This window comes from Neofelis nebulosa, chromosome 5, assembly GCF_028018385.1.
Source record: "Neofelis nebulosa isolate mNeoNeb1 chromosome 5, mNeoNeb1.pri, whole genome shotgun sequence".
Classification (NCBI taxonomy): Eukaryota; Metazoa; Chordata; class Mammalia; order Carnivora; family Felidae; genus Neofelis; species Neofelis nebulosa.
This window is the reverse complement of record NC_080786.1, coordinates 27,215,796-27,228,320: the sequence shown is the minus strand read 5'-3', so window position 1 is coordinate 27,228,320 and position 12,525 is coordinate 27,215,796. Positions and strand designations below refer to the sequence as shown.

The following is a 12,525-nucleotide window of genomic DNA, read 5'->3' as shown; positions in this document are numbered from 1 at the left end:
CTTTAATGAGGAAACTGAGGCTGAGACTTTTAAATGCCTGTTTAAGGTCCATGTTCCCTATGCCTATTTTTGAGAAGGAATCTATTCTCCCTATCAGCTTCTCCAGGACTTCATTACCATCAGCTGCCCCTCACTTTTCCAATCTTCTCCCTTCTGTATCCACAAACAAGCTTGTAATCCAAGTCTTTTTATCCAGTTGGCTCCCTGATCTGCTAACTCCCTTCTCTAGCAGTCCCCTCAGTGCCAAACTCCTTGGAATGGTTTTATACACCTCAACATGTACTGGAATCTTGGCAGGTTACCTGAGAAATCCAGATGATTTGGGGAGAATATGACATTTGTAGAATGCAACTTCTTTTTCATATGTAAGAAAGTATTTTAAATGAGAGAACTAATCTTCAATATTCTTAAACATGAATATCTTCCATGTTATTTTACTTTATAATCTTTTTTTCCCCATTACTTGGAATTAAATAATGTTGGGAATTTTGGTAGAAGACAAATATACCATTTAGTAATCTTTAAAATTAATATGATAAAGTTAATTTTAAAAAAGAATAGGCCTATAAATAATTGGCTATAAACCTTTTTCTCCTATAAACAATGAATAAATGTAAAAATGTTTTAGAACATTAACAATGTCAACTAAAGCTCCAATTATGTTTTTAAGCACAGACAACTGAGTGATATTCTGAATAAAATACCACTTCAATAGTACATAAAATAACCCACCATTATTTTCTTTTCGTTTCCTTACAATGGAGAATTTCAGATTTGAAATTAAACATCATTAACAAAGAACTTACTTCTTCTGCTTGCATCATTTTAAAAACCTCTCCAAATTCAGAATTTTCTCCAGTTCCAATGACAATACCCTAAAGAGAAAAACAGGAAAATATATTTACATTCATATGGAATCACCTCTCTCAAGCAAAGTAACAAAAACCCTTCATTCCCTTTCTCCAAAACTTTGCCCACAGTCAAGATGACTAACATACATATCCAAGGTTCCCTTAGCAAATTAACTTTGTGATATTACTATAGATCATTAGTATTTACACCTTACTATACAAACCTTGGCCCAATTCTGAGGCCCATTCTTTGTCTATATTAATATTTCTGAAATTCAAAACTGTCTTATCCTTGAGAGACATTCAGTGTAGCTTCTCTTTCCCCCTCAAATGCTACTGGATCATGCCTTTTACATTCGTGAAATGTTAGAATCCAGTAGGTGAATGATATGTAGTTGGAATATTATAGCCAGTACCATATCGACTAAATTAAAATTTTAACTAGTAATGAACATATCCATGATTCACTGTTTCTATCTAAAACAAAAAAAAGAACAGATACCGAGGACTATGCTTTTAAAGGCTTCATTATCTGGCAAATGGCAGAAATATGGACATATTCTACCTCAGGGACATAGTTTCTCCTTAGTCTCAAAAATAGATGCTATGGGTTAGGTTCAATTCTGCTATTTTTTTGTCATCTTTTTTTTTTACTTCATTTATTGTTGAGAAAGAGACAGCACACTCATGCAAGCAGGGTAGGGACAGAGAAAGAGAGAAAAAGAGAGAGAATCCTAAGCAGGCTCTGCACTGTCAGCACTAAGCCCAATCCTGAGACGAAATCAAGAGTCAGACACTTAAATGACTGAGCCACCCAGTTCCCCTTATATATATTTTTTTCATGTTTATTTATTTTGAGACACAGAGAGAAAGAGAGCACAAGCGCACATGCAAGTCAGAGAGGGGCAGAGAGAGAGAGAGAGAGAGAGAGAGAGAATCCCAAGCAGGCTCTGTGCTGTCAACGCAGAGCCCAACATGGAGCTTGATCCCATGAGCCATGAGATCACAACCTGAGCCAAAATCAAGAGTCTAAGCCAGAGCCCCTCTTTGTCATATATTTTTAAAATAGCCACATAAAATTAGCCACATCGAACTAAAAAAAAGGTTGAAAACAAACGAGTTGCTATTTTCAAAACAAGAGAAAAAAAATTACCTTAGCTTTGCCACATCTGACCAGTGTTCCCATGAAGGCAATGTTACTTCTTGATGCAAGATCTCCATTAGTTGCAGCTGGCTGAGGAGCTGTCACCTTAGAACAAGGTGTTGTCTCTCCTGTCAAGCTGGACTCATCAATGGAAAGATCCACAGCCTTGGAAAACATAAAGCATCCCATTAAGTTCAAGAATGAAGACTCTCTGGGCTCCATTCAATATCTAAAGAGTTTATAACCATCACTTCTTCCTCAAATATCCCCTTTCTTAATAATCACCCAAATCTTTTATTATATCCATTACTCTAAGAAGACCACAATAAGTACAACCATATTTAAAATATGAAGTAAACCTGAGCCACCTGGGTGGCTCAGTCAGTTAAACATCCAACTCTTGATTTCGGCTTAGGTCATGATCCCATGGTTTGTGGGATCAAGCGCCGCATCAGGCTCTGCGCTGACAGCGTGGAACCCGCGGGAATCTCTCTCTCCACCCCTCCCCTGCTCACACACTCTCTCTTGAAATAAATAAACATTTAAAAAAATAAATAAAGAGGCGCCTGGGTGGCTTAGTTAAGCGTCCGACTTCAGCTCAGGTCATGATCTCATGGTTCATGAGTTCAAGCCCCGCATCAGGCTCTGTGCTGACTGATGCCTCAGAGCCTGGAGCCTGCTTTGTATTCTGTGTCTCCCTCTCTCTCTCTTGTCTCTGCCCTCCCCTGCTCATGCTCTGTCTCTTTCTCTCTCTCTCTCAAAAATAAACATTTTTAAAAATATATTAAAAATAATATTAAATACAAAATAAATATTAAAAAATAAATTAAAAAAATAAAAATACAATAATACAAAGTGAAGTCAACAAAATCCGACATGCAAAGTAGAATGCTATGAGACAAGATTAGCCTAAATTTCAAAATATAACCAGAGAAAAGGAAACATTAGCTGAGACATAATCTTTACCTAGAGAAAACAACTTTCACAATAAAATGTTATTACTTCCTAATTTTGCCATCCCCTGAAGTTCTGAAAATGTATTTGGCAGGTTAAAAACAGGTATCCAGAAAGAGAAATATGAATAAAAGGTATATAATGTACTGAGAAAGAAATCATTTCATCATTTTGGGTTCAATTTTCATGAAATTCTGCTTTCTATATATGCATCCTTACATTGATCCCAAACGTACATCAGCAAAAATAAAAAACATATATAAATGTTTCCATGCAAATCATGAACATGGTATTATCTTCCAACTGTGCAAAAAGAATCAATTCTGAGGGTTTCATTCCTAAGACAGTTTCAACTCCTAACAATTAAGTTTTCACCAACCTTAGCATGCCAAAAAAAAAAAAATCATTTTACATGTGGAAAACACTGCAGATGTTACCTGGCATTGTTTCTAAAAGTATGACCCACAGAACAATAGTTCCAAGGATGTGAATAGACACTCAGTATAATGTGATAGACGGATGACTGATAGACACATAGACACACACACACACACACACACACAGTAGAGGTACTAAAGTCAAATATGTTTTGGAAATACTGAGCTGAGTTAAACAGCTTCCTCTACTTAGGCAGTGCTTCTTTAAACCTTCACTAGGTTAGTGTGAATCACCTCAATTAGAATACAGATACAACAGGAGTTGTCAAAGCGTGGTCCCAGCAGGACCAGCATCACCTCCTCAGAACTTTTTAGAAATTCACTACCCTCCTCCCAAAAAAAGAAAAGAAATTCACTATCCTACTTCAAATGCGTAGGTGGGGAGGGTGAACCTAAAAGACTGTATTTACAAGCCCTCCAGGTGATTCTGAGGCACACTCAACTTTCAGAATCAATGGAATACTGTTTCACAAATTTCTTTGACCCATTTTATTCCAGAAGCTCTTATTCTAGGGTCTTTAGGACACTTTGAGAAACTAGGACCTAGTTCATGATTTTACTCATTTTACATGTTAATTCACTCACCAGACAAACATTTATTGACTACCTTAACTATGTACCAGGCACTGAGCTAGACCCTGGAAAATAAACAAAATAAGGAAATGAACCCAAAGCAGTTAAATGACTGTGCATTCCTGCTGCTATTATAAACTGACCTGGTGTTCTCAATCAGGTCTCTTGATTGGCAGTCCATATTATATACAAAATACTCTAAATCCTGCTGGGGGAGAGGTACGAGTGTGGAAATAATCTCATCTTTTCTTTTTTAGTTTTAATTTTTTTTTTAACATTTATTTATTTTTGAGACAGAGAGAGAGCATGAACAGGGGAGGGTCAGAGAAAGAGGGAGACACAGAATCTGAAACAGGCCCCAGGCTCTGAGCTGTCAGCACAGAGCCTGACGCGGGGCTCGAACCCACGGACCTCGAGATCATGACCTGAGCTGAAGCCGGACGCTTAACCGACTGAGCCACCCAGGCGCCCCTCTTTTTTTAGTTTTAAATGTGAGTTTATTTTGAGAGACAGAGCCAGCATGAGTGGGGGAGGGGAGAGAATCCCACACTGCCAGCCCTGAGCATGAACTCTGAGATCATGACCTGGGTTGAAATCAAGAGTTGGTCACTTAGCCAACTGAGCCACGCAGGTGCCCCTAAAGCTCTTCTTTTTAAATGGTTCATTGGGGCGCCTGGGTGGCGCAGTCGGTTAAGCGTCCGACTTCAGCCAGGTCACGATCTCGCGGTCCGTGAGTTCGAGCCCCGCGTCGGGCTCTGGGCTGATGGCTCGGAGCCTGGAGCCTGTTTCCGATTCTGTGTCTCCCTCTCTCTCTGCCCCTCCCCCGTTCATGCTCTGTCTCTCTCTGTCCCAAAAATAAATTAAAAACGTTGAAAAAAAAATTAAAAAAAAAAATAAATGGTTCATTTACCCATGAGCATAAATATCTCACAAAAAAATATATATATTAAAAATCAATTCATAGATTCTCCCATCTATACAACAATACAGTATTTTAATTTGATCAATGTCATTGATCCATTCACTTAACAAATATTTATTAATGCCAGGTCCTGTACTATATCACACACAGAGGGAATCAGCAGTAAACAAAACTAAGTTCCTACCCTCTGCTCTTATTCCAATGGGAAAGTGATCTAAAAATAAACTAACAAGGGTATGTGATATCTGGTAGTGAGGAAAAATGCATAAGGATAGAAAGTAACATTTTAGATAAAGGAGAGAACCTCTCTCAAAAGTAAACAACTCTTTTGCAGAGACACAATTGACCTGAGGGCCCCAAAGGTGGGCCACAATCAGGATGAAAGTATTCTAGGCAAAGAAAGCAAAAAGTACAAAGACTATGGGGGTAGGAACATGCCTGGTATGTTCATGCCCTAGGCAGACATATAACTTTAATAATCAAGAGTTTACAGATCAGATCATGAAGTTGAAAAATGTTCAGAATGAAAATATACTGTACCCCATAATTTCAAGGAAACTAAACTATGTTATCTCTGGAAGGTTAGTACCATGTAAATGTTATAAAGCACAGATCACCAATCCTTTAGTCTTTAAAAAGCTTCCCTTTTTCTATAATTATGTATGCAAAGACAGGCCAGGTAAATCTGGGTTCATTACCTCAACGCAACTACAGAGTAAAAAAAAAATCCACCATGTTCAAAGGCAAAGGAATTTTTCTTTATTACAGGAACATATCTCTTTGACTTTTCTTTCCAAGTTAAACTTAGGACTGTATAATTTTCCACACTAATAAATTCCATTACCAAAGTAAGAAGAAAAGTTTAGGTTGTTCTTCAAAGATGATGCTAGTACTAAAAACAGTTGACATTTCGTTGCTTACTATCTGCAAGGCATTTTGCTAACATACATATACTAAGTTTTCTATTAACAACCACTAGCTAGTAACAATCCAATGAGGCAGGACTGTGATTTTCATTCCCTCTATTTTACAGACACTTTGAAAGGTTAAGTAAGTCACCCAACATCTCCACCCAACTTGTGGAGACAAAACCCAAACACTGAAAGATCAATTCCAAATTCTTATTAACCATTTAGAGAATCAATTTGCAAGTTATTTCTCCTCCCTAGTTTTGTAACTACTTCTAGAAGACATTAAGAAAAGATATATTTAAAAATTATATATTTTTCTGAATTACAAGTCAACAAAAAAGTTTATTTCATTTAGCAATCTCCTCTTCAATGCTTGTTATAAAAATCAAAATTGCATGTCATCTTCTGAGCTCTTAATTAAAAATGAGACCTGCTAATATTGAAAACATTACATTGGGGTACAAGTGTCCCTATGCATCAGCACTCCTGTATCCCTTGGGTAATGGATAAAGAAATTGTGGTTTATATACACAATGGAACACTACTTAGCAATGAGAAAGAATGAAATATGGTCTTTTGTAGCAACATGGATGGAACTGGAGAGTGTTATGCTAAGTGAAATAAGTCATACAGAGAAAGAGAGATACCATATGTTTTCACTCTTATGTGGATCCTGAGAAACTTAACAGAAGACCATGGGGGAGGGGAAGAGGAAAAAAAAAAAAGTTAGAGAGGGAGAGAGCCAAACCATAAGAGACTCTTAAAAACTGAGAATAAACTGAGAGTTGATGGGGGGTGGGGGGGGTGGAGGTTGGAGGAAGGGGAAAGTGGGTGATGGGCATTGAGGAGGGCACCTGTTGGGATGAGCACTGGGTGTTGTATGGAAACCAACGTGACAATAAATTTCATATTAAAAAACAAAACAAAACAAAAAAAACATTACAGAACTCCTTCTCTCTGAGAAAGGCAAAATTAGCATTTCTTCATTGAAGACTTTCTACTTTAAACAAAAATCTTAAATATGGATGAATACTAACATTTGGTGGTTGTCTATCAAAACAAATAATATGAAAATAATCTGAGTTTTTAAAAAGAGAATAAATGCATAGCTTTATTGGCTGCCAGTGGCCTAGCTCTTCAGTGTCAGCCTTAGCAGTTTAATAACCATCCAACCAAAAACAGGAATTTTTGTTCAAATCAGGTTTTTCTATGAAAAAGTTATCATTTTTAGCAGAATAGCAATTAGCTCTGTCTAGTGAGAAAAAAAGAGCTTTAGATCTTTATTTTTTATATATATATTTAATATATAATTATAAATCTGTAAAACTCAAATCAAGAATATATTATTGATGGGGTACCTGGCTGGCTCAGTCAATAGAGCATGTGACTCTTGACTTCAGGGTCTTAAGTTCAAGCCCCACATTGGGCATAGAGCTTACTTTAAAAAAAAAAAAAAAAAAGAATATTGATAAAAATTAGTCCAAATCATACAATGTAGCAAACTGCACAGATCCCAACTGTCTGTTGAGTAAGGGTATATTTTTTAATTTATTTATTTGTTTGCTTGTTTAATCTCTACACCCAGCATGGGGCTCAAACTCAAGACCCAGAGATCAAGAGTAACATAGTCTTCCGACTAAGCCAGCCAGGCCACCCAGAGTAAGAATATTTTCTAAGTTACAACTTATTTTCTCTTAATGATGATTACAAGAATTTCCGCAGGAAGTCAGTTTTGAGGGAGTGAGGGGAAGGAAGTCATTTCTAAGAAGGTGGTATTTAATGAATTAGGCCAGCCTATCACAGTTTAACAGTCATAGTTTAATTCATCCAGAAGACAGATATTAGAGTCATTTATCCATAGTATTTATGAGGAAAGACAAAGGTAGGATAAAATGAAATCAATGAACCAGCCAGCTCCATGCCTTCTACCCAAAAGTTTAAACATTAAACCTTCAGAAGAGCTGTTCATAAATAGGGAAACTGATTATGTTTCACTTTCTCTTTATTATTCTTCAGGTACTTTACTGGTGTGAATAAGACACAGCACAGTTCAAAAGTCAGAATATAAATAAGAATCTAGATGCATACATAATCTACATTCTGAATATTTAATAACACCTATAGAATAAAAATGGTTGGAAAAACTTCACAGGACTATTCCTACAAAACATTAGGCAGAAAGAAACTAGATGCCAAAGTCAGTAAGTTTTCCTGAAAAGCAAAAAATTTTTTGCTTTTCAGGAAAATTTAAAACTGCTTAAAAAAATTACACTTAATATGAAAAATTGGCAGCTACATGTAAGTTCTTAAACTAAAGAATGACTTAGCGTACTATATGCCGCTAAATCAATTACCTCTCTAGTCTAGAATGAAAAGCAAGTCAAAAATGGATTTCTTTCCCCAGAAAAGAATTCCAAATTATCCATCTGGCAGCTACCTGATAATGACAAAATGTCTTACTTTTAGTCTCAAAAATTAAGATTCCTGTTACTGTTTATTCAAATGAAGGAAAATGTAATTAAAACGTCTTCATGAGTTCTAGCTTATTAAACATCAAAGCCTAACCAGGTGAAGTAAGTAGGAAAGAAGTGACTCCATTTTAAAAAGGCTCCATCTCTGCTGTTTTTCTGTTAGGCCTCAATTACTCATGTTCTGAATTCTGTCTCTGAATCAGGAAAAGAAACTATGTTCCCACTGCAAGGGGGAAGTAGGAAAATTAATCATTCTCTGAATTTTGTCCCAGGCCACAAACACCTAACAACATCCAAGAAGAGTCAGATCCTGAACATGTTCCAGGACACTAGCTTTGAACAAACCTCAGATGATGCTGGCATCAACACTCCCACCTTCAGTAACTTAAGGTATAACAACTATTGTTCATCTGACACTGGCCTTTGATTAGACCCTACCCTGGATTTCTGAAGGAACATGTACCCTAGATCTCTTTCCAATATAAACCCCTAACCCCCAAAAATGCTGAGACTCATTCTCATTTCCAAGTCTCCCAGACACTCCTTCTGCTATTCTCTATCACTCACACTCTTCAATAAACTCTGTTTTCACTTTCTCCAACTCACATTTGATTTCTATCCTGCATGAAGCCAAGAACCCTCTTGGCTGGTCCTGTGGGAGCCTCCCCTGGCTTAAAAACACCTACATGAAATGGATTTTATCCCACGGTAAATATTTACACAAATTGTTAACTTTCTGATTTAAGTGCATAGATTCAATTTGACCAAGTTGCCAATAACTTCAACACCAGTATTCAGTTAACAATGATTTCTAGGATATTTCTCTAAGACAATGAAAAGAAACCAAATTTCAAAAAGGGATCTACTTTTGCAACAGTCCTTTCCTACCAGTGTGAAATGACAATCTTAAAACAAAGAGACTAAATCTCACTTCAAACCCTCCCATGCTGTCTTTTTAAATTCTAGTGACTTAAAGAGAAAAAAGTTTTCAACGTTTTAAACATAAACAGCATTCCTCAGTTCACACTGCTTTTTAACCAATGATCTATCAAACAACAAAACACTAAGCATAGCTCAAGCTTATACAATCTAACAGAACCAACACTCCCAGTGCTCTATGTATGGAGAAGTTCAGAAATATACTACTACAGAAATAGACGTCCTTTCCAAAGCCAAAATGAGTGGTTATATCAGTTTTTAGTAAACGGGAATGTCTAAATACCACAAATACAGAATAATCTACTCAATTTCTTTTGATAGCTAATTTAAAATCTCTACTTCCTGCAGCACCTGAGTGGCTCAGTCAGTTGAGCATCTGACTCTTGATTTCAGCTCAGGACATGACCTCACAGTCCTGAGATTGAGCCCCATATTGGGCTCTGTGATCACAGCATGGAGCCTCCTTGGGATTCTCTTCTCCTCTCTTCTCTTCTCTTCTCTCTCTCAAAATCAATAAATGAACTTTAAAAATTAAAAATTAAATCTCTACTTCCTAAGATGTTTATAAATTGTCCTTTTTTTTACAAGTCTATCTGTAAATTTAATAATTCAGAAACTTTTAAAACCAAAGTTTCAGTGATAAATTACAATAAGAGGTGGAGTAAGACACCATAAATTAATCAAATTGACCTATCAAAAAAATACACTGAAATCAATATAAACACTTGTGGAATAGGGCAATCAAAGATTTGGTCCCTCTACTAAAATGATCATGGGCTGGCAAAGACTGACAGACAACTCTGGAATCAAAAACTTAAAACAACCAGGGAAGCACTTAATAAAGAAAAAGGCAGCTAAATTTAGGTAAGAAGGCATCATGGCATTTTTGTTCACCTGTCTACTATTCACCACTGCCCAGAGAAGCAGTGCTAGCTGTGGGGACAGAAGTGAGTCTTCTTGTTGCAGATTATGGGTAGTCAGGGGCTAACAAAGACCTTGTTCTTAAAATATTGTAGCTGCGTGTTTTGACCTGTCTGGCAGTTCCCTGGGGGACTAGTGCAAAGGCTAATATCTATCTCGCAACCTCACGCCAAGCCAGCTACAGTGACTTTCCAGGTATCTGACAAAAGATTAAGGACATATACTAGCAGGCCAGGGACCAGGAATAAGGCAAGCAGCAGATACAACCAAAAGACTAGGAAGAAAAAAGCCAAGGAGGAAGTTTTGTGAGGGAATAAAGTTTTGTGAGGGAAGTTTTGGAAGGGCCACCACTTATACCAGGGAAGACAGAGGGCAAAATGCATGCCTATAACCAGAGGCATGCTCAGAAAGCCCTGAGAAGACCCGAGACTTGCACCTCTGACAGGTCTGTGGATTTGGCACAAGTAGGTGAAGGTGAAGGCAGAGTTGTAGGCAGATGATCAATGATCAAGAAGTGCCCCAACTCAAAGACAAGCTGCAAAGACCAGGAGAACAGTATTTCATTTCCCTCTTTGGCTCCAGACAGATAAGACTGACTGCTGAGATAATGGAACAGAAACTTCAGTGACCATACACAACAAGGAAGGGTCTTTGCAAACCACCACCCTCCCCCCCACCAAAAAAAATTCAACCACTGCAATCCTCAACAATCAAATATAACAAATTTTGAGGAAGGGCACAACCTCATTTACAGAATTGTGACAGCATAATATTCAAAATACAAAGCCTTCAACAAAAAATTACAAATACAAAGAAACCAGAAAGTATGATCTATTCACAGGAAAAAATAAACTGACAGAAATCATCCCTCAGCAAGGCCAGACACTAGACTTACTGGAAAGACTTTAAATCAACTGTCTTAAATATGCTTAATAAACTAAAGAAAACCATGGACAAAAAACTAAAGGAAATCAGGAAAACAATTTTTTAAAAAAGCATTACAATGAAGAGAAAGAAAATATTTGCAAGAAATAGAAATCCTGATGCTGAAAAGTACAACCACTGAAATAATAAGTTCACTAGAGGGGTTCAACAGCAGATCTGGAAAAGGAAGGGGGTAAAATGAGCAAACAAAAAACCAGGGCAATTGAAATTAACCAATCTGAAGGACAGAGAGGAAAAAAAAGAAAAATGACAGAGCTAAAGGTACCTGTGGGACATCATCAAACATACCAATATAAGCATAAGGTAAGTCTCAGGGAGAAAAAAAGAAATGGGTAGAAAGAATATTTGAAGAGATAATGAATGAAAACTTGCCAAATTTAATAAAAGATATGAAATCTATGGATCAGAGAAGCTCAATAAACTCCAAATAGGAAAAACTCGAAGTCATCTAGACTGAGACATAATCAAACTGTTAAAAGACAGAGACACAATCTTGAAAACAGCAAAGGTGAAGCAACTTGTCATGTACAAGGAACCCTCAATAAGACTAGCAGCCTATTTCTTATCAGAAACCACGTAGGCTGGGACCAGTAGACCTATCTAAAGTACTGAAAGAAAAACAAAAAAAGTAATGAAAAGAAGTCTACATCTAGCAACACTATCTTTTAAAATGAAGAAGAATTAAGACATTCCCACCTAAACAAAAGCTAAGATAATTTATTTCTAGTAGACGTGCCCCACAAGAAATGCTAAAGGAGAGTCCTTCAAGCTGAAACAAAAGGAGAGTAGAAAGTAATTCGAAGCCATATGAAGAAAAGAAGAATTCCAGTAAAGGTAACTAACTACACAGAGAAATATAAATGCCAGCATTATTGTATTTTGACTTTGTAACTCCTCTATTTTTCCTATCTGACTTATATAAAGCACTGACAAATTTATGGTTAATGGGCACAGAATGCTTAAAAACGTAATTGGCGACAACAACATGAAGGTGGTGGAAAAGCTAGCTGCAGAGGAGCAAAATTTTTGCGGGCTATTGAAGTAAAGATGGTATCAATTCAGACAACTGTTCTAAATTTAAGATGTTAATTGTAATCTACACAGTAACCACTAAGAAAATATGTAAAAAAATATACAGAAAAAAAAATTCAGGAGGTACTCAAAGCATATTTTTTTATTTTTTTAATTTATTTTTTATTTTTTTTAAATGTTTATTTATTTATTTTTGACAGAGAGAGAGAGAGAGAATGGGGAAGGGGCAGAGAGAAAGACGGAGACACAGAATCCGAAGCAGGCTCCAGGCTCTGAGCCATCAGCACAGAGCCTGATGCGGGGCTCCAACCCACGAACCGCGAGATCATGACCCGAGCTGAAGTCGGTGCTTAACTGACTGAGCCACCCAGGTGCCCCAAAGCATATTTTTTTTAAATAGCAAATACAAAAAAAGGGATTGGAGG

The 12,525-nt window shown here is 36.9% G+C and overlaps 1 protein-coding gene across 6 annotated transcripts in view; it reads right to left on the bottom strand.

The window, feature by feature from the left end:
- Positions 1 to 12,525, bottom strand: part of ATP2C1 (ATPase secretory pathway Ca2+ transporting 1) — a 172,082-nt gene that overhangs the window by 59,436 nt on the left and 100,121 nt on the right. For all 6 annotated transcript variants that reach the window (XM_058729872.1, XM_058729871.1, XM_058729873.1 and 3 more), the window contains 2 exons: positions 2,005 to 2,160; positions 807 to 875 (listed from right to left, as the gene is read on the bottom strand). In XM_058729872.1, coding sequence (XP_058585855.1) covers positions 807 to 875; positions 2,005 to 2,160 — 225 coding nt within the window. The remainder of the gene's footprint in view (positions 1 to 806; positions 876 to 2,004; positions 2,161 to 12,525) is intronic.